This window comes from Pristis pectinata, chromosome 5 (genome assembly GCF_009764475.1).
Source record: "Pristis pectinata isolate sPriPec2 chromosome 5, sPriPec2.1.pri, whole genome shotgun sequence".
Lineage (NCBI taxonomy): Eukaryota > Metazoa > Chordata > Chondrichthyes > Rhinopristiformes > Pristidae > Pristis > Pristis pectinata.
The window spans coordinates 105237587-105261539 of record NC_067409.1 but is presented as its reverse complement, the minus strand read 5'-3'; the positions used below and the strand labels follow the sequence as shown (position 1 = coordinate 105261539).

The following is a 23953-nucleotide window of genomic DNA, read 5'->3' as shown; positions in this document are numbered from 1 at the left end:
ATGCAATCAGTTCGAGCCGTGCATAAAATTCATGCTGCTTTGTGAGTAGCTAGCTCCACTTGAAGCTTGCCAGTGCAGCTTGTTTTCAGGGGGTATTGCATTGTGACCACAGTAGGTAGCAGAACAGAGAGAAGAGACTCCCTTCTGCCTGCTGCATCAGAAAATCCAGGAGGGGAGAATTCTTTGTGCAGGAGGCCCTTTAGGCTCCTGCTGAAAGGCCAGTGGGAGAATATAAATGTAAAAGTGCAGCTCCTGTACCAGCACATAGTGCTGCAAAAACAGTTCAATGATCCTAATTGTGACAAGATAATAAATACATCTTCAAATCCCATTAACTGCACCACCAGCCTCACAGCCCATCACTCACTACCAGCAATTTTTAAAACCAGGATTGAGTACTAATATTCAAAAACACAATTACACGCTTCACACCAGCCCAAGCCTCACACCCATTTCTCACAGCTTGGAAGCTCTACCAGAAAGTCAGCCAAATTAGCCTAACTACACATTAAATTAATTCCCTTAATTTTACAGCACTGAGTTTCAGCAGATATCAAAAACTTTCTGGAAATCAAAGCATTTCTACCTCTTACTGTTCCTTTTATTTCACAGCGGGTTACTTCTTCAAGAAGAGCTCCAATAAATTTAGCAAACACAATTTCCCTTTTACAAAGCTAAGCGGTTCTTGAATTTCATGATGGAGGAGAGGCAATTGATGAAGCAGCTGAAGATGATTGTGACACTACTTTAAGAAACACCTGATCTAGGGCCAAAATAATTGGACTGTTAACCATAACAACAATCCAGTAAGTGGAGAATTAGTCCTTCACCTCCAAATGACTTTATTAGTGAAGCACAAAAAGATAGTGAGTGATTTGCTTTACCAACATTTATAAAGGCTCAGCGTAACTCACTATTTTTGTCCTCTACTCATCTACCAGAAGCTTGGATTGAATCCAGATAAAAGGTCTGTTCATTTCCTTCCACAGATGCTGCCTGTCCTGCTGAGTTCCACCAGCAATTTGTTCTTTGCTCCAGATTCCAGCGTCTCCAGTCTCTTTCTGGATTGAATTCTATTGTGCTGGATTCTAGGCACCAAACTTTATATACAATGGCTACTCCTTGGACACAGGATAGATTGAATAAAATAGGAACAAAGTTGAGGGACTTCAGAGGCAACTGGTAAAAGAACAAAAAGGAAACACGAGGAATAATTTAAAAAAATTCTTTGTGTTGCCATCATTTAGAGTGCAGTGGCCAAAAAAGTGCAGCAACGCATTGGATCATTGATGAGGAGACCAAAGGAAATGGGGTTAAGTGGCCAACCCTAATGAATAGCCAGCATAGAGAAACAAAGGACTGCATGAAGGCCAGCATGATAGAATGGATGGAAATGGTGTCTACGGTAAACTATCAGGTCATTGAAAGAGAGAGAGTACATGGTTATCATGATCTAATACTACTGCAGGACAACCTCAAGATGATAAAAAAGACATGGGGAGAAAATGTACATTTCTCCTTGCAATCGATCCAAAACAGAAAATAGTTTCAACAGTGATCATACCACTTCTAAATATGCAGTTAAGGTTTAAATTGCCATTTGATCACAATTATTTAGGATAATTCTGATTATTACCTAGATCTGCTGGCTAGGTAACAATGGGTTGTCTCCAAGATGCTGTCTAACAGTGTACATTTGAAGGGGTCCTTAGGAATTTCAACATTTTCTCATAGAGCATAGCACCAGCTTCTGTATATGGCTTTTTCTTACCTTCATTAAAGCCCATGGCTCCTTCAACCATGGGGGCTGTGGTATACATTCCTTAAATTCAACTGGCCACAGAAGTTTAGTCTCAATCTTACACATGCTTCATGATAATGTGCAAGCTGTGATCGTAACCAAGGGGTCTAAAGAGTCAATCTCAGTGAAGACCAAATTCAAACAAGGCTGCATCATTGCCCCAACACTTCTTTCAAATCTTTCTGACTGCAATGCTGCGCATTACCTTCAATAAATTTCCCGCTGGCATCGCACTGATCTGCAGAACTAATGGGAAATTATTCAACTTACTGTTCAACACTCCAAAATCAAGGTTCCCCAACCTCAGTAGTCAATCTACAATATACAGATGATGGTTAATTTAAAAAAAATACACATTTCCAGTGCAGGAGTTCCAAGCCATCCTTGACTCATTCACTGAAGCAGAGGATGGGCCTTACACTCTATATCAGAAAGACAAAAGGTCCTCTACCCCAATGTACAGCACCCATGCTCCAATAATAACATAAACTACTTCCCATATCCTGGGAGCCACCTCTTAGTGAAGTCAGACACTGGTGAAATTCATCATCATTGCCTTCAGCGAGTTTATTGTGAGTGGGGAAAAGAATGCTTGAAGATAAAGGCCTCAAACTTGGCATAAAACCTCATGGTTTGGCAAGAAGCAGTGATCCCTGCCCTCCCACACATTTCTGAAACTTGGACTGCTTGTAGCAGTATCAAGTCACTGGAAAGACATCACCAAAACTGTCTCCACAAAATCCTCATATCCATTGGAAGGATAAACAAACCAGCATCTGTATCCTCTCCCAGACCAACATCCCAGCACTGAAGTTCCAGTTAACCTCAGTGAGCTATTTTAGGCATGTTTCATCATTTGCATGTTTGACATCACTCCTGAAACAAGCACTCTATTCATAACTCTATCATGGGAAGAGATTATCTTGCAGACAAGGATGTGCTCACAGCCATAAGCAAAGTATGCAACATCCCCACTGACTCCTTGGCATTCCCCAGGCAACCCCTGAACATTCCAACAGCAACAAGAACCTTGAGTCCACGAGTTGGGAGCACACCAAAGCCCAGTGTAAATGGCAGAAGGAGCACACCACTTCACAAACGACCAACCTTCTGTGTGCATACATGTAAGTGCTGTGTATACACACATTGCTGCTGTGTACATGTAGCTGCCATGTACATATTCATTCCTGCTGTGTACATACACATTGCTGCCATGTACATACATGTACCTGCCATGTACATATTCATTCCTACCATGTACATATTCATTGTTGCTGTGTACATAAATGTACCTGCTGTATACATACTCATTCCTGCTGTGCATACATGTACCTGCCATGTGCATACATGTACCTGCTGTGTATAACCATTGCTGTTGTGTACATACATGTACCTGCCATGTACGTACACATTCCTGCCGTGTACATGTATCTGCCACGTACATACATGTACCTGCCCTGTACATACACGTTGCTGCTGTGTACATATATATACCTGCCATATACACACACGTACCTGCCCTGTACACACACATTGCTGCCGTGTACATACATGTACCTGCCCTGTACATACACGTACCTGCCCTGTACACATTGCTGCTATGTACGTACATGTACCTGCCCTGTACACACACATTCCTGCCCTGTACACACATGTACCTGCCCTGTACACACACGTTGCTGCCCTGTACACACATTGCTGCCCTGTACACACATTGCTGCCCTGTACACACATGTACCTGCCCTGTGCACACACATTGCTGCCCTGTGCACGCATGTACCTGCTCTGTATACACATTGCTGCCGTGTACACACATGTACCTGCCATGTACACACACATTGCTGCCCCGTACACACATGTACCTGCTCTGTATACACATTGCAGCCGTGTACGCACATGTACCTGCCCTGTGCACACACATTGCTGCCATGTACGCACATGTACCTGCCCTGTACGCACACTTCGCTGCCCTGTACGCACAAGTACCTGCCCTGGACGCACACATCGCTGCCCTGTACGCACATGTACCTGCCCTGGACGCACATGTACCTGCCCTGTACGCACATGTACCTGCCCTGTACGCACATGTACCTGCCCTGTACGCACAAGTACCTGCCCTGTACGCACAAGTACCTGCCCTGGACACACACTTCGCTGCCCTGTACGCACAAGTACCTGCCCTGGACGCACACATCGCTGCCCTGTACGCACATGTACCTGCCCTGTACGCACATGTACCTGCCCTGTACGCACATGTACCTGCCCTGTACGCACACATCGCTGCCCTGTACGCACATGTACCTGCCCTGTACACACACATTGCTGCCCTGTACGCACACATTGCTGTCCTGTACGCACACGTACCTGCCCTGTACGCACACGTACCTGCCCTGTACGCACACGTACCTGCCCTGTACACACATCGCTGCCCTGTATGCACATGTACCTGCCCTGTACACACATCGCTGCCCTGTACGCACATGTACCTGCCCTGTACGCACATCGCTGCCCTGTACGCACATGTACCTGCTCTGTATGCACATCGCTGCCCTGTACGCACATGTACCTGCCCTGTACACACACATTGCTGCCCTGTACACACATGTACCTGCCCTGTACACACATGTACCTGCCCTGTACACACATCGCTGCCCTGTACACACATGTACCTGCCCTGTACACACATCACTGCCCTGTACACACATGTACCTGCCCTGTACACACATCGCTGCCCTGTACACACATGTACCTGCCCTGTACACACATGTACCTGCCCTGTACACACACATTGCTGTCCTGTACACACATGTACCTGCCCTGTACACACATTGCTGCCCTGTACACACATGTACCTGCCCTGTACACACATTGCTGCCCTGTACACACACATTGCTGCCCTGTACACACACGTACCTGCCCTGTACACACACGTACCTGCCCTGTACACACACGTACCTGCCCTGTACACACACATTGCTGCCCTGTACACACATGTACCTGCCCTGTACACACATGTACCTGCCCTGTACACACACATTGCTGCCCTGTACACACATGTACCTGCCCTGTACACACACATTGCTGCCCTGTACACACATGTACCTGCCCTGTACACACACATTGCTGCCCTGTACACACACATTGCTGTCCTGTACGCACACGTACCTGCCCTGTACGCACACGTACCTGCCCTGTACGCACACGTACCTGCCCTGTACACACATCGCTGCCCTGTATGCACATGTACCTGCCCTGTACACACATCGCTGCCCTGTACGCACATGTACCTGCCCTGTACGCACATCGCTGCCCTGTACGCACATGTACCTGCTCTGTATGCACATCGCTGCCCTGTACGCACATGTACCTGCCCTGTACACACACATTGCTGCCCTGTACACACATGTACCTGCCCTGTACACACATGTACCTGCCCTGTACACACATCGCTGCCCTGTACACACATGTACCTGCCCTGTACACACATCACTGCCCTGTACACACATGTACCTGCCCTGTACACACATCGCTGCCCTGTACACACATGTACCTGCCCTGTACACACATGTACCTGCCCTGTACACACACATTGCTGTCCTGTACACACATGTACCTGCCCTGTACACACATTGCTGCCCTGTACACACATGTACCTGCCCTGTACACACATTGCTGCCCTGTACACACACATTGCTGCCCTGTACACACACGTACCTGCCCTGTACACACACGTACCTGCCCTGTACACACACGTACCTGCCCTGTACACACACATTGCTGCCCTGTACACACATGTACCTGCCCTGTACACACATGTACCTGCCCTGTACACACACATTGCTGCCCTGTACACACATGTACCTGCCCTGTACACACACATTGCTGCCCTGTACACACATGTACCTGCCCTGTACACACACATTGCTGCCCTGTACACACACATTGCTGCCCTGTACACACATGTACCTGCCCTGTACACACACATCGCTGCCCTGTACACACATGTACCTGCCCTGTACACACACATCGCTGCCCTGTACACACATGTACCTGCCCTGTACACACACATCGCTGCCCTGTACACACATGTACCTGCCCTGTACACACACATCGCTGCCCTGTACACACATGTACCTGCCCTGTACACACACATTGCTGTCCTGTACACACATGTACCTGCCCTGTACACACACATTGCTGCCCTGTACACACATGTACCTGCCCTGTACACACATTGCTGCCCTGTACACACACATTGCTGCCCTGTACACACATGTACCTGCCCTGTACACACACATGTACCTGCCCTGTACACACATGTACCTGCCCTGTACACACACATTGCTGCCCTGTACACACATGTACCTGCCCTGTACACACATGTACCTGCCCTGTACACACATGTACCTGCCCTGTACACACACATTGCTGCCCTGTACACACATGTACCTGCCCTGTACACACATTGCTGCCCTGTACACACACATTCCTGCCCTGTACACACATTGCTGCCCTGTACACACATGTACCTGCCCTGTACACACACATTGCTGCCCTGTACACACATGTACCTGCCCTGTACACACATGTACCTGCCCTGTACACACACATTGCTGCCCTGTACACACATTGCTGCCCTGTACACACATTGCTGCCCTGTACACACATGTACCTGCCCTGTACACACATGTACCTGCCCTGTACACACATCGCTGCCCTGTACACACATGTACCTGCCCTGTACACACATCACTGCCCTGTACACACATGTACCTGCCCTGTACACACATCGCTGCCCTGTACACACATGTACCTGCCCTGTACACACATGTACCTGCCCTGTACACACACATTGCTGTCCTGTACACACATGTACCTGCCCTGTACACACATTGCTGCCCTGTACACACATGTACCTGCCCTGTACACACATTGCTGCCCTGTACACACACATTGCTGCCCTGTACACACACGTACCTGCCCTGTACACACACGTACCTGCCCTGTACACACACGTACCTGCCCTGTACACACACATTGCTGCCCTGTACACACATGTACCTGCCCTGTACACACATGTACCTGCCCTGTACACACACATTGCTGCCCTGTACACACATGTACCTGCCCTGTACACACACATTGCTGCCCTGTACACACATGTACCTGCCCTGTACACACACATTGCTGCCCTGTACACACACATTGCTGCCCTGTACACACATGTACCTGCCCTGTACACACACATCGCTGCCCTGTACACACATGTACCTGCCCTGTACACACACATCGCTGCCCTGTACACACATGTACCTGCCCTGTACACACACATCGCTGCCCTGTACACACATGTACCTGCCCTGTACACACACATCGCTGCCCTGTACACACATGTACCTGCCCTGTACACACACATTGCTGTCCTGTACACACATGTACCTGCCCTGTACACACACATTGCTGCCCTGTACACACATGTACCTGCCCTGTACACACATTGCTGCCCTGTACACACACATTGCTGCCCTGTACACACATGTACCTGCCCTGTACACACACATGTACCTGCCCTGTACACACATGTACCTGCCCTGTACACACACATTGCTGCCCTGTACACACATGTACCTGCCCTGTACACACATGTACCTGCCCTGTACACACATGTACCTGCCCTGTACACACACATTGCTGCCCTGTACACACATGTACCTGCCCTGTACACACATTGCTGCCCTGTACACACACATTCCTGCCCTGTACACACATTGCTGCCCTGTACACACATGTACCTGCCCTGTACACACACATTGCTGCCCTGTACACACATGTACCTGCCCTGTACACACATGTACCTGCCCTGTACACACACATTGCTGCCCTGTACACACATTGCTGCCCTGTACACACATTGCTGCCCTGTACACACATGTACCTGCCCTGTACACACATTGCTGCCCTGTACACACATGTACCTGCCCTGTACACACATTGCTGCCCTGTACACACACATTGCTGCCCTGTACACACATGTACCTGCCCTGTACACACACATTGCTGCCCTGTACACACATGTACCTGCCCTGTACACACATTGCTGCCCTGTACACACATGTACCTGCCCTGTACACACACATTGCTGCCCTGTACACACATGTACCTGCCCTGTACACACATTGCTGCCCTGTACACACATGTACCTGCCCTGTACACACACATTGCTGCCCTGTACACACATGTACCTGCCCTGTACACACACATTGCTGCCCTGTACACACATGTACCTGCCCTGTACACACATGTACCTGCCCTGTACACACACATTGCTGCCCTGTACACACATGTACCTGCCCTGTACACACACATTGCTGCCCTGTACACACATTGCTGCCCTGTACACACATGTACCTGCCCTGTACACACATTGCTGCCCTGTACACACATGTACCTGCCCTGTACACACATTGCTGCCCTGTACACACACATTGCTGCCCTGTACACACATGTACCTGCCCTGTACACACACATTGCTGCCCTGTACACACATGTACCTGCCCTGTACACACACATTGCTGCCCTGTACACACATGTACCTGCCCTGTACACACATTGCTGCCCTGTACACACATGTACCTGCCCTGTACACACATTGCTGCCCTGTACACACACATTGCTGCCCTGTACACACACATTGCTGCCCTGTACACACATGTACCTGCCCTGTACACACACATTGCTGCCCTGTACACACATGTACCTGCCCTGTACACACATGTACCTGCCCTGTACACACATTGCTGCCCTGTACACACATGTACCTGCCCTGTACACACATTGCTGCCCTGTACACACACATTGCTGCCCTGTACACACACATTGCTGCCCTGTACACACATGTACCTGCCCTGTACACACACATTGCTGCCCTGTACACACATGTACCTGCCCTGTACACACATGTACCTGCCCTGTACACACATTGCTGCCCTGTACACACATGTACCTGCCCTGTACACACACATTGCTGCCCTGTACACACATGTACCTGCCCTGTACACACATTGCTGCCCTGTACACACATGTACCTGCCCTGTACACACACATTGCTGCCCTGTACACACATGTACCTGCCCTGTACACACATTGCTGCCCTGTACACACATGTACCTGCCCTGTACACACACATTGCTGCCCTGTACACACATGTACCTGCCCTGTACACACATGTACCTGCCCTGTACACACACATTGCTGCCCTGTACACACATGTACCTGCCCTGTACACACACATTGCTGCCCTGTACACACATTGCTGCCCTGTACACACATGTACCTGCCCTGTACACACATTGCTGCCCTGTACACACATGTACCTGCCCTGTACACACATTGCTGCCCTGTACACACATGTACCTGCCCTGTACACACATTGCTGCCCTGTACACACACATTGCTGCCCTGTACACACATGTACCTGCCCTGTACACACACATTGCTGCCCTGTACACACATGTACCTGCCCTGTACACACACATTGCTGCCCTGTACACACATGTACCTGCCCTGTACACACATTGCTGCCCTGTACACACATGTACCTGCCCTGTACACACATTGCTGCCCTGTACACACACATTGCTGCCCTGTACACACACATTGCTGCCCTGTACACACATGTACCTGCCCTGTACACACATGTACCTGCCCTGTACACACATGTACCTGCCCTGTACACACATTGCTGCCCTGTACACACATGTACCTGCCCTGTACACACATTGCTGCCCTGTACACACACATTGCTGCCCTGTACACACATGTACCTGCCCTGTACACACACATTGCTGCCCTGTACACACATGTACCTGCCCTGTACACACATTGCTGCCCTGTACACACATGTACCTGCCCTGTACACACATGTACCTGCCCTGTACACACACATTGCTGCCGTGCACGTGACCCGAGGTACCTGCAGCTGGGATCCCAGCTCATTAGGGACCTATTGTGACGTCACCGGGGGACGGCAGTCCCGTCCAATCACCGTGGGCTCGCCGCCGCGGCTGTTGCGGGGGCGGGGGGGGGGGGCGCTGTGACGTCATGGAGAAGCGGGCGCGGGCGGCGGCGGAGGGCGCTGCTGATCATGTGACCCGGCCAGCGCGTCGGTAACCCTAGCAACGGGAGGACGCCGGAAGAGCCGCAGCCCCGCTGCCACCCCAGACAACGGCAGGACATGACCGAGATCAGCAAACGCATCAGCAAGAACACGCCGCTCTCCGCCTTATCGGCCTTCAGCTTCATCCCCGAGAGGCGAGACGCCAATGAGATAACTTACTTTGGTAATCAGAAGAAAGTGAGTGCTCATCCCCCCTCCCCCCCCCCCCCCACCGTCTCCCTCACCGCCCCCGGGCAGCCTCCTCACAATGATCTCTCGGCCCACTGCTGGCGGCAACAGAACCAGAATGAAATGGGTTCTGGAGTCGTGCACCCCATCGATGCCTCTGCCTCTCAATTTATCCCACTCCTCTTTAGAGGTTGTCATTGAATCTACTTCCACCTCAGGAAATGCCTTCCAAGTGTGACAGCCCGTGAGGCACAAGGGCAGCTGACACGTTGGGTGACAGCAACGTGGCAGCTGAATGATCTGCTCCTTCTGTATTTCGTCCAGGGAAATGACAGAATTTTAGGCCGGAAGGGGCCATTCGGCCCATACCGCCTGTACCAGTTTATGAAGAGGGTATCTGGCTCGTCCTGTGCCCCCGGCCTCTAGCGAATTCTCCCCTTTCAGACATTCATCCAGTTCAGTACTTGTTATTACCCCTGGCAGTACATTCCCGCCTTACTCGCTCATTACAACATTTTAAATTGCCTTTGTACTTGTTCTGGCCACTTAGTTAAACATACAACTGTACAGGAACAGGACCTTTGGCCCAGGATGTCTGTGCCGGCCATGATGCCGACTTAAACTAATCCCTTCTGCCTGCACATGGTCTATACCCGGCCATCCACCCCCCCCCCCCCCCACCCCGTTCATGTGCCTGTCTAAAATGCCTCTTGACTGTCACTGTTGTGTCTGCTTTCACCACTTCCCCGGCAGTGCATTCCAGGCACCTACCTGTTTAAAAAAAACTTACCTCGCACATCTCTTTAAAACTACTCTCCTCCAACCTAAATCTATTCTCTCTAAGTATTATACATTCCTACCCTGGTTAAAAAAGACTCTGACTATTTACCCTATCTATATCTCTCATGATTTTATATACTTGAATTCAATGTTCTTGGATTCTTGATTTCTCTGCTGTTGGGAACAATATCTTTGTATCTGCTCTACACTCTTAATGATTATAACTGCCTCTCAGATCCCCTCTGTTCCAAGGAGAATCATTCCACCCTCTCCAGTCTGTCCACACAACCAAAGTCCCTCAGAAACCCTATTTGTAAATTTCTTTTGCGCTGTCTCCAAACCACTATATTTTTCCCGAAATGTGATGTCCAGCTGGAAACTATGGTCCAGTTCTGGCTGAGCTAGTGTCTTATGAAGATTCATCATGACTTCCTTGTTCTGGCATTCTATGCTTTTATTTATAAAGCTCAAGATACCCTTTGGCTTCTTAACCAGTTTCTCAACATGCCTGCCACTTTCATAAAAAATTATGCACATACATTTCTGATCTGGTTTTGTACACCTTTTAGAATTTTACCATCTACTTTATATTGATTTTTTTAAAGAAAAATTCTTCTCAAAATGTAACACTTCATATTAAATGCTTGTCACCTATCTGCTCGTTCCACCTGCTTCCTTACATCTCCTTGAAGTCTACTGTTCTCCACCTCACAGTTCATTACATTGCAAGTTTTGTTCATTCTGTTTATTTGGAAAGTCCAAATCATTAATGTATGATATATACCTACTCCCTGGTGAACTTGTCTATGCACTTCTTTTTCTACTTTTCTACTACTCTGTTTCCTGTTAGTTAACCAATTGTCCATCCTTCCGGTGGCAGCCCCTTTTAATCCATGGCTTTTAATCTCAATGTGGCACCTCTTCAAATATCTTTTGAAAATACATCATCTGCATCTCTCTCATCGACTCCCTCTGCTACTGCATCAGAAAAGAAACTGTTATCGTCAGTTAGACTAAATTGTCTTTAATAAATCTATGATGGCTTTCTCTAGCCAATCACATTTGACCAAGTGACTGCTAATTCTGTCCATGATTATCGTTCTAAAACTTTCCCCTGTACTGAGGTTAAAGTAACCAGTCTATAGTTACTGGGTTTATCCCTGCATCTTTCTTTTTTAAACAAGGGTGTAACATTGCAAATTTTCAGCTCTCGGATACCACCCCTAAATATACAGATGTTTGGAATATTGTGCCTAGAATTTCTGTAATTTCTTCCCCTACTTCCCTTGGCAAGAGAGGATGCATCCCTTCAGGACTATGTGATTTTATTCTCTTCAGGTTCAGCTGGCTTTTCTCTTCATTATCAATTTTTAGCCCAACAGGATCTGAAATGTATTTTCCTTTACTGAGACTCCAGTAGTATTTCTTCCTTTGTGAACACTGATGTGGTATAGTACGCCTATAGCTCATATAGTAGTCTGGTCATGCCCTCTGCCTCTGTGAGTGGATTTGGTTCCTGTACACCTTTTCTGCTAGAACCTTATTGCCGATGCATATGCCTATGGAGCACTTGCATGTTTGCTGCCAGTCTTTTCTCACTCTCTTGTCTTTTTTTAATTTCCCCTCTGAGCTTCCTATAATTGGCTTGGTTCTCACTTGTGTTAAAGCCTGGCATCTGCCACAGCTCTTCTTTCCTGTTCTATTTTATTCTCAATATTTTTGTCATCCAGAGAGTTCAGGCTTTAATTTCCCTACTCTTCTCTTTAATGGAAATGTACCTTGATTAAACTGAAGTCTCACTACCTTAAATGCCACCTGTTGTCCAATTATAGTTTTGACTGCAAGGCTTTAGAACCAGAGAAAACTACAGCACAGAAAACAGGCCATTTGGCCCTTCTAGTCTGTGCCGAAACATTATTCTGCTAGTCCCATTTACCTGCCCCCAGCCTATACCCCTCTAGACCTCTCGTCCATGTATCTATCCAATTTACTCTTAAATGTTAAGAGCGAGCCCACATTTACCACATCAGATGGCAGCCCATTCCACACTCCCACCACTATTTGAGTGAAGAAGTTCCCTCTAATGTTCCCCCTAAACCTTTCCCCTTTCACCCTAAAGCCATGTCCTCTTGTACTCATCTCTCCTAATCTAGGTGGAAAGAGCCTACTTGAATTAACTCTGTCTATACCCCTCATCATTTTATAAACCTCTATCATATCTCCCCTCATTCTTCTCCGCTCCAAGGAATAAAGTCCTAACATGCTCAATCTTTCCCTGTAACTCAACTCCTGAAGACCCGGCAACATTCACAATATTCTAAATTTGGTCTCACCAATGTCTTATACAACCTCACCAAAACATTTCAACTTTTATACTCAATACTTTGATTTATAAATGCCAGGATGCCAAAAGCCTTTTTTACAACCCTGTCTACCTGTGACGCCACTTTCAAGGAATTATGTATCTGAACTCCCAGATCCCTTTGTTCCTCCGCACTCCTCAGTGCCCTACCATTTACTGTGTATGTCCTCCCTTGATTTGTCCTTCCAAAATGCAACACCTCACACTTTAATCACAATTTTATAAAATAAGATTAAGATTATAAGATCTCTTTATTAGTCACATGTACATCAAAACACACAGTGAAATGCATCTTTGTGTAGAAAGTTCTGGGGGCAGCCCACAAGTGTCGCCACGCTTCCGTTGCCAACATAGCATGCCCACTACTTCCAAACCCGTACGTCTTTGGAATGTGGGAGGAAATCAGAGCACCCAGGGGAAACCCACACAGTCATGGGGAGAACATACAAACTCCTTACAGACAATGGCTGGAATTGAATCCGGGTCGCTGGCACTGTAATAGCGTTACACTAACAGCTACACTACCATGCCTGCCTTTAATAAATAATAATAAAAAAAACAGCAGATGGGAGAAATATGGATTTAAAAATAAAAGAAAATGTTTGGAACACTCAGCAGGTCAGGCAGCACCTGTGGACAAAGAATAAACTAACATTTCAGGTCAAAGACCCTTCTTCAGACAAAGGGTCTTTGACCTATAATGTTAACTCATTTCAATTCCAGTTTACTGAGTCCAAATCTGTTTTCATTCCTCTGAAAATGGCCCTTTTCCATTTGGCTGGTTTTACCTTGAAGTGGTCCATATTCTTTTCCATAGCTATACTAAACATTATATTTTGATCACTGTTTCCTCTCTGTTGCCCCTCTGATGCTTGCTCCACTTGGCCTGGTTCATTTCCAGGAACCAAATATGGAATGCCACCTTCTTCATTGTGACAGAAACACTTCTGAAAACCCTCTCCTTCCTTTTCTCCTCTTCTTATTGCTATCGCAGTCTATACTTACTTGAAGTCCCCCATTATTACTAACCAATGGCTTTTGCATACCTCTGCAATATCCCTGCAAGTTTGTTCTTTGATGTCCTTCCCACTAGTTGGTGGCCTACAGAATAATCCCAGTATTATAGTTGCACCTCTATTGTTTCTTAACTGTAAACAGATTCTGTCCTTGATCATCTTGGGATATCCTCTCTCCAGCACCGCATTAATCTCATTTATCATTACCGCTGTTTCCCCTTTTTGCTTCCTTCCCCTATCTTTCATGCTACGTAGAATATGTTCAAACCATCATTTTATTGGAAGTCATTTCAATTAGTATAATTAAACCCCGAACATTTTTTTTACATTTGTCAGATTTTATCAATCTAAGAAGAACTTGCTTTCCCATCAGATGGCACATCTTTTAAAAGCATAATAAAAATGTCATGAATTATATTAGTTTTATTTATGAATATAAGGGGCATATTTTCTGAAAATAATAAAATTCACTTCCAGTTAGAAATAAAGTGATAAAGCTTTCAATTAATGACAGCTTGTATGACATTTGTTTCTAGATTGATGCACAACTTTCTCCAACTAAACATTGGGAAATTCAAAGTCATTTTCCTTAGCATCCACCACAATCTCCATACCTTCACCAATGATTCAATCTTCCTTCCTAGCCAGTACTTTAGGTTGATCAGACTCTTAACATCTTGGTTTAGTTGGTCCTAAGATGAATTTTCACTGAAATAGTTCAACATGTTTCCATAGTACTTCCATATGGATTGCATATTTTCTACCTCTGTAATGCTGCCTTTGCCATGAACTGAATGTCTTCCTAAACCACTTCAGAGAGCTGTTAAGAGTCACTCGTATTGCTGTGAATCTGGAGTCATATAGGCCTCACTGGGTAAGAGTACTTTCCTGAAAATATATTGGAGAAGCAGATAGTTTTTACAGTAATCAGTAGTTTCATTGTCACTGTAACAAGTGTCTGCTTTTTAATTTCTTTATGTAATCGATTGAATTTAAATTTACCAGCAGTGATAGACAAATAAGCAAATCCTTATTTGTAGATCCTCAATTTTGGTTTCTGAATTACCAGATTATTAACCAAACCACAGCACTACTATTATCCCTAAATTTCATTGAAAATGTGGTAAAGCTTGTTCGTGTGAACCTTTGAGGTTTCAGCTGCACTTTTGATGAAGCTACAATAACAGAGCAGCAGCAACTTCAAGGTTTATAGTGGAAGGGAAAGATTTGTAAGAAAGCAGACATTTACTATGTAGTTTCCATGATAAACACCATAGGGACTGAGTTATAGTCTAGTAAATTGAAGTGCTTCTATACTATCGTTATGACCAATCGAGGACTTTCTATGGTTGTTAAAGTATTTTGCTTTCCTTTTAGGAAGTATCCGTGCTGATTTACGATCAGGTTTTTAAAGTGCAACAAGGATATAATAATAAGATTCATCGTGATGATCGAGAATACAGCCACGGCCAAGGTCTTAATGTGAACACTGAGGTGTGTTACAGCTTTATTCTGTTAAAAGGGACACCACTATCATTGAATTATTATGCTTGGGTGAACTGGTATCATCCAAGTAACAGGGACGTTGGCTTTTCAGACGATGGGTGCCTAGAAGAACTGTTGTAAATACGCAACCTTTTACCATGCTGTAATGTCGTTCTGCCAACCAGTTGTTTATAGAATCATTGAGTTGTACGGTACAAGAACAGGTCCTTTGGCTCACCGTCAAGCACCGATCGGTTGTAATCCCATGTACCAATACTTGGTCATTAGTCTTCAAGTGCTTGCCTACATACTTAAAAATTTTGAGTCTGTGCCTTCACCACCCACTCTGACACTGTGTTCCAGATTCCAACCACACTCTGGTATGAAAAAAAATCCTCAGATCCCCTCTAAACCTCCTGCACCCTCCTATAGATCCTATGTCCTGTAGTCTGAGATGAGGAAATGTTTCTTACTATCTACCTTATTCCTGCCCCTTGTGTTTACCACATCAGTAACAACAATTAATGCAAAAGGAAATGCTCACTATTCATTAAGTTTCTTTCTTGATTAAATTTATGTCAAATGGCTTGTAATGGTTTTGCAAAGTTCTTGTTAAATATTTCCCGTCTATTCTATTCAAAATCAGGTGAGTGAGTGGGAGAATGGAGAAGAGTCCTGGAACCACTTTTGCACACCAACCTGATTCTCCTATCACTACCCATTCCTTGAACATTCCTAGTCCGGCATCCCTCATTTTAGTGCAGCAATCCCTTGCTTTACCACCCTCTGAGAATGCCTGATGAAAAGCGTTAATTGGGCAGAGAGAGCCACAGTAATGACCCTGAGTGAGGAAACAGATGGTGTCTCCAACTTGCTTCTAGTCACAAGCTGAATGCAGATTCTGACAAATGCCTGTGCTTACTGCTGATATTGGGAGTTGTACATTTTTAAAGTTATTAGCCTTCTCCAACAGTACTGCAATGGTGTCTCCACTGAAATTTCTTTGAAGGTTAATATCCAGGATATTACTTCTGCAATAAGCTGACTGGTTTTAGTCAGGCAAGTTATGCATCAAATCACTTCCCTATTTCCTTTAACTTTTTTGGATTTACAAATTTCCTAAGTGTTGGACTGGAATATAAAGCAAACCGTCAAAGCTAAAGTAAAGACATGGATGATAAGCTAAATGTGTGGTGGGATCTATTTGTACCATTAAATAAATTTTATTGTTCCAAAATATTTTGCAGGTATGTTTTTGAAAATATCTAACAAATCTATTTGTAAGAATCAGTTATCAATGCCTGTTAAGGATAAGTAACTTTCAGTGAAGCACAAATAGCTGACATTGCCCCTCAGTGAAGTTCAGGTAGAAATGGTCCCTGAACACTTCAAATATGGGTTCTTGTTGAGAGCCTTTCTTCTCGTCCTCCTCCTCTTCCATCTCCATCCTCTTTTGTCAACTTGTTCAGCGCAGCGTGCTCTCTAACTCCCTCTCACAGTCGTACTGGGGATATCGACCAATGCACTCATGCCCATGAGCAGCTGATTTGTGCAGAGGTCTTGAACTCTGGATAAACCTATAAGAACTGGCATTTTACTTTTTGTAGATTTTTAACAACCTTAAAGAAACATTTTCTGGAAAGCATCAACTAGTATTACAGAATTAGCCTGTGACAAGAATTCAGCAATTGATATTAAAGTACTAGATCATTTCAATAAATGGCCCTGGTTGGGGTTTCTTTATGTAGCAGAATTGTGTTCAAGATAATGTTGCTTTGAACTCCAGAATGGCAGTACTGAGGTAAAATTAGTTTTGTTTTTGATGTATTGACTTCATGATTTACTTACCCTGCATATGTCTAGCCATTTTTTGCACCATTAGAAACCAGACAGCACAGGCTAGGGAGTCAAAATTTTCAGGCATAAAATTCTTGAAAGGCTTTAGGATAAGAGATTGGCCATTTCGGACTTAGATGATGAAAGCTCTTCAATTACGAAGTTGCAGGGCTATGAATGGCAAGGGAATTTGAGGGATATGGGTTTGGTGTAGGAAGGTGGAGTTTCAATAGAAGATCAGCCACAGTTTTAGAGAGCGGTGGGATACATTTGAATGTTCTTCATGCATATTATCTGCATCTAATTTACATGGTGAATACTGTTTGTTGCACTGTTCTATGAACAGATTTACTAGAAATTAGTCCCTCTTGGTTACTAGTACTAAACATGGGACACTGAGGTGTGTGAAAGTGAATTTGCTAAGCAGAGTACATTAAAATATTACATATTTTAGTGCTGAATGATATGAATGATAGAGTAATGGGGGACTATGTGGGACCGAAGTGTTAGGTGGATCTTAGAGCACCAGCTGCTTCAGTTTTTATTCCTGCCTTGGTATAGATATTTCAGAATTGGGATGAATAGAATTGGTTCTACAAATAGAGGGGCAATGCCAGTTTATTGTTCAGGTGGTGTGGATGAAACCTTTCTCTGATATATGGTTGATTTTCTAAAGATTATACAAATGAAATAATTTTACCAAGACAACAGAGGGAATTGGACAAGAAATCAATTTTTCTGAATAATCAAAGTGGTAAATTTGGAGATTTTGGGAGAAAAATCTGAAATTGCATGAAATGAATAGACTTTCACTTTTGTTTAATTGAACTAATCTAAGCATTTTTTGTTTAGGATCTTTCAGCATCGTAGTTTTATATTTCAAACATTTTTCAGCAATATCTGCTTATGTGTTGCACAGGAAACAGCTCGAACCGTTCCAGTGTTATCATCGTCACTCTATGGTAAACGCCCCCACCTCGAGCCAACAAATCGAAGTTTTGTCAGAGTTGCTCGAGTGAAAGCAGAATTTTACAGAAGAAATGGCATTGCTAACTATCTGGAAGAGAATCAGGAATAAAAAAAAACATGGGACTAACATCAGACTGATTATTGCTTCATTACAGCTGGAATTTTAAATGTACATCTCCCTTTTTTTAATTGAAGAGAATTCTTAATTAAAAATTGGACTTCTTCACGCTTGATTGGGAATGTTCTTCATGCATATTATCTGCATCTAATCTACATGGTGAACACTGTTTGTTGCACTTTTCTATTAACAGATTTACTAGAAATTAGTCCCCCTTGGTTACTAGCACTAAACATGGGACACTGAGGTGTGTGAAAGTGAATTTGCTAAGCAGAGTACATATTACATATTTTAGTGCTGTATGATAGAGAAATGGAGGGCTATGTGGGAGGGAAGGGTTAGATGGATCTTAGAGCAGGATAAAATGTCAGCACAACATTGTGGGCCGAAGGGCCTGTACTGTGCTGTAATGTTCTATGTAATCAAAGATGAACTTCTCCTCCACCTCTTGGGTTTCTTTTCAGCCAACTTCAGGAAAACTCAGATAATCCAGCACCTTTTGTACTTTGGTGGTGCTGTTACTGGCAGATTTTCTGGACTGTTGGATGTTACTCCGATCAATATCCAATTACACTTTTATTTCACTTTTTTTCAACATTTTACACCGTGGTATAATATATCTTCCAGTGAATCTGGTGAGTTTAAAGCAAGAAAGAAATATACAAGCAATCCGGACCCCAGCTCTGACTGCAAATCTACTCAATTCCCTGACTCCTGGTGTTCTGGACCCCAACCCCAGGACCTGCTGCACCTTTGGCCCACAACTCTAGACCCTGGCTCCAGCTCTGGGCACAGGCCCTGCTAGCACTCTGGACTCCCAGCTCATATTCTGGGCTAATGAGTAAGCCAGATGCCAACTATCAGAATTTCTGAACAATCGGATGCTGGATTACTAAAGTTTTCCTGCATTCAAAAAGGGCATCACCCACGAAAGGACACCTGGGACCAGGTGCTGAGAGAAGCAATCTAAGAGTTCTTCAATCTGATGTGCTTAAGAGAATCATTAGGTCTGAAACTGATTTTAAAATCTGGTAGTCAAATGAAGAAAAGTTGATTATTTGGCGCTGTATCAGAATCAAAGAGAAATATAGTTTTATTCAATTGAAATCAATAATAATTAAAATCTGTTTCAATGAAACTGCATTTGTTTGTTACTTTTTAATACCAGAAAGTTGCTTGCAATAATTAGGATGTGCCACACTGAAAAAGGAATTATCTTGGAGTGGACAGGGTGGACCTTTTCTCTTGAGATTAGTTCATATATTTGAAATTAGGTTAGAACATCTTTAATAAAGGTGAGTGATGAACCCCTCCAATGAAATTGTGAATAAAGGCGCAGGGTATCTTGGACAGCAATGGTAACGGCTGTATGTGTGGTTGCTCGAAGTTGTCTGATTTCCACATAAATAAGAAAATGTTATTTGTTACTTTGACAGAAGCAACTAACTTTGTATAAATCGTTTGTGGTAGTACTGAGCTGGCAGAAATAACAAAAGTCTCTTTAAGACTGAGTGCTGCCTATTGTATCATTATTCCAATTCACCGAGTCCCAATGCTCTAGATTGCAAATTGAAGAATCTGGAAAGGAAAAATTGTACTTAAGTTGCAATGAGTGAATTCTCAGAGATTTCGCAATTGTTAACTTTTAAAAATTTGAGCTGAAACATAAGCCATTGTGACAATTTGAACCTCATATGAAATCACTTGAGGGCCAAATTGACTTGTGAGTTATATTTTAGTGGCTGTACCTTGCTTATGTGTTCAAATTCTACTCCAGAGACTTGACAATTTCAACAGTACAGCACTCCTTCAGTACTGTACCAGAGTATCAGCATAAATATACAAGTTTGCAAATGAAACATCAAATCTAGTCTGTTCTTTTGAGGCTGTATGTATTTAAAAAAAAACTTATGGAATTATTCTGAGGAGGAACAGTGATTTCTCTGCCGTGTCCAGGCCAATATTTATCATTCAACTTAATCAATGTCACTAGAAGTGGTTTATGGGCATCATTATCCCATTGTCTGCAACATCTTGCTATGAGCAAATTGACTGCTAATTTTCTACCTGTTAATTCCCTTGTGCCTTGGGAGACTGTGCCAACACAAGCTGTGCCTTTGCTCAAACATCCTTCTTTTCAACAAGGATTCATGAGATCTGAGTCTCATAACTTTGCAGTCAAGGACAACCTTGTGCATTGTGGCCTCTGGGTTCCAAGTACATTATCATCAACTTTTGCTTTTCTGACTTCATGCTTACAAGTCATCTGGTGTCACATCTTTTATATAGCAAGGGATGTAGTGGGCGACGTACTTGGAATATGGAACAAACAATCCTAGTGGCTCAATCATCATTTTCTCAAGGTTACTGATGATATGGACTTGCAGGATAAAGGCTATGAGCTAAGAATAGATAAATTCAAAGGTTAAAGAGACAGCGAATTGCCACTTTAGATTACAGCTGACTGCTTGCACTAACCAACAATGTGAACAGTGATCTGGTAATCAGTTTCAATGTCAACTATCTCCATATGGCTGAAGTGACTTTTTAAAAAACTAATTGAACGAGCCTCTAGAACATAGAACATAGAACAGTTTCTCTCATTTGTTAGCACCTGAAAATTGAACTTGTGAATCTTCCTTCTTCCTTTCTTAGGGTGAATACTTAGCTCCCCTCTGACAACTCCTGAAGGCATTCTTGCTAGTTATCTGGTAAAGTAACTAAGATTGATCTTTACACCCCTCTATACTTTGAGCAATTCATTGGCAGGGCAAATCCTGACTCAGGAACAAGAACAACAATGATTTGAAGACTTCTGCCAGCTCCACTCAGAAAAGTGAATGACCCAGTTGCAAACTTGCTGCTTCTGAATTAATATTCCCTTGGGGAAAAATGTGTTTTTAATTCTCTGGCATAAACTACTCTCAGTATAGAATCAGGAAGGAAGATTATTTTTGTGCTCTTGCCCTGTTTGCATTCAAAAATTGTGCAGTAACAGAACCAAAATAAAATGTTTGCTGGGTGGCCTCACCTACAGTATGCCCATGTTTGAGGTATTGTTTGGCAGTGAGGAGGATAGCTGGGGATGGCCAGGTTTGGGAAAATGAGATGTGGAAGGAATGTTTGAAAGACGGAGAGCTGAAAAATTTGCAAGAAAATGAACTATACAAATAGAAAAGATTGTTGGAAAATGTTGACAAAATTTGTAACACTGGTTTGTGAATGTGATCTCTTGGTTTTGTTGTAGATTATTAGGAATTGACATATGTTTGAAATTACTGAATAAATATGATATGTAAAGAATCTGTTTACTCCTTTTTCATACCTGACGTATTCCTGTTCCTGATTATTAACCTTAAATGGTACAAATGAAATGGTAGAAATTTGGAGCTTTTTTTTTGGTAAACTTATGCTTGACAATTAATTAAAAGTGGCTCCAGTTCTGGTAGGAGGTATTTCAGGAGTGGAAAAGATGGTGAGGTGGAAGCAAAATCACCAGGAGGCCAGATATTCCACCATGCAATTCAACATTTGTGTGTATAATGCAATAATTCTTTTGGTTTAAAAATTCAATCACATTTAAAGCACTTCCATAAAATTATCCAATGCAGAAAATGCAATGCTGTTCTTAACTGGATGATTAAGGCTTGCTGATGGGGCATCTCATGTTGCCTGAAGTTTACTTGTTTGTCTGCGCCCAATCACACAAGTCTGTACCCTGGACCATGCAGTTTATTCCACTGGGAACCAGGGTATAGTCTTGCACCCAGAGCCCAGCTCCCAACACTTCTGTAAAATGTAGGGCGACATGGGGCCTGGTGTGACACAAGAGGCCAGTGAGAGTGAAAGGAACAGCACGGACAACAGTGAGGACCCGACTCATTGGTGGCCAGACCTGTTGTTTAAGTTGATTGTTTCTGAATGTCTTAGACTTTCTCAATCACGCGTCAAAAATCAATAATTTATATTTTTAAACATTGTTAATCACTTTATAAAATTACAAGTAAAAAGAACATAGAATGTTAAAACAATTAAACCATTTAAATTAATTTAATTAAATGAAATGAAAAGATTTGCTTTTCTTTCAGCAGCTGATTGTTTTGCATTGTGTTCTTCCATTCATGTCATGGCTCACTCAACTTACACTAGGTTAATTAAGCATGGCTTCAATAGGCAGATTTCCCAGCCTAGAGTCCAAACTGGCAGCCCAGAAGTCCCATGGCTGGTATCCTGGAGTATCCTATTTGAGAATTGCCCAGTTATGGGCATATTCACCAGCAGAACTGTACTGGATCTTGATGGGAAATTTGCTCCAATGTTTTATTCAAAGAGCCCATATTGATGCTGGCTGCTACTGGGAAACATGTTAAAATTTATTCCTTACAGATAATTGGGTGGAAATCATAACTAATGACAAGAGCCCGCAGAAGAAAGCCATTTGTGTGAGTTTCCTAATGCAAGGACTATTGTACTATGTGTGATGCCTTAGGCCTTGTACTTGACAGAATATCACTCCTTAGGGGATCTTAAACACAACCTTTATGTGCTCTCAATGCAGCATGTTATAATTTCTAGGTTGGAGGGTTCATGAGCACTCTATAAATAGATAAATTTCCATTCACAGATGTAAGACCAGCAGGCATTAGATCACAGGTAATTAGGTATGAGTTCTTCCGTTACTTACATCAGGAACTCCAAGGTAACTGAAGCAAAAGAATTGTTTATCATATTAGTTCAAAGTAACTGCAAAGGCCTATTAACTTTTACTGTGAGTCTTCTAGTTAGTTCATTGCTTTTACTGCAAGAATTCATAAATTTTACAACTAAGGATTATTAATATTATTCAGAGAGAGTCCACCATGATGACGAGCTCACAGGGTGAAAAATAAGGAATAGGGGAACAGAGATAGAATTCTCCTAGTCCTCACCTTTTACCCTGTGAGCCTCCGCATCCAGCATATCATCCTTTCGTCATTTCCACCAGCTGCAACGAGATCCCACCACCAGCCACATCTTCTCCCCACTACCCCTTCCTGCCTTCTGCAGAGACCACTCCCTCCATGACTCTCTGGTCCATTCATCAACCCCACACCCCCCCCACCCCCACCCCGACCCCTGGCACTTTCCCCTGCAGTCGCAGGAGGTGTAACACTTGTCCTTATGTCTCCTCCCTCACCACCATCCAGGCACCTCAACAGCCCTTCCAAGTGCACCTCTTCCAACCTCGTCTACTGGATTTGGT

General features: G+C 44.0%; 1 protein-coding gene across 1 annotated transcript; it reads left to right on the top strand.

The window, feature by feature from the left end:
* The first annotated feature begins 9970 nt into the window (after nt 1–9970).
* Nucleotides 9971–19785, top strand: cfap90 (cilia and flagella associated protein 90). The gene is made up of 3 exons (XM_052016527.1): nt 9971–10154; nt 15681–15797; nt 18544–19785. The coding sequence occupies exons 1-3, from the start codon at nt 10035–10037 to the stop codon at nt 18700–18702; spliced, it is 396 nt and encodes a 131-aa protein (XP_051872487.1). The 5' UTR covers nt 9971–10034; the 3' UTR covers nt 18703–19785.
* Nucleotides 19786–23953: the final 4168 nt, after the last annotated feature.

What these genes read in the sequence shown, in the direction of transcription:
- cfap90 (XM_052016527.1), top strand. Translation starts at nt 10,035, where the DNA reads ATGACCGAGATCAGCAAACGCATCAGCAAGAACACGCCGCTCTCCGCC. An exon ending in ACTTTGGTAATCAGAAGAAA is followed by an intron (nt 10,155 to 15,680) that starts GTGAGTGCTCAT and finishes CTTTCCTTTTAG; the next exon opens with GAAGTATCCGTGCTGATTTA. An exon ending in GTCTTAATGTGAACACTGAG is followed by an intron (nt 15,798 to 18,543) that starts GTGTGTTACAGC and finishes TGTGTTGCACAG; the next exon opens with GAAACAGCTCGAACCGTTCC.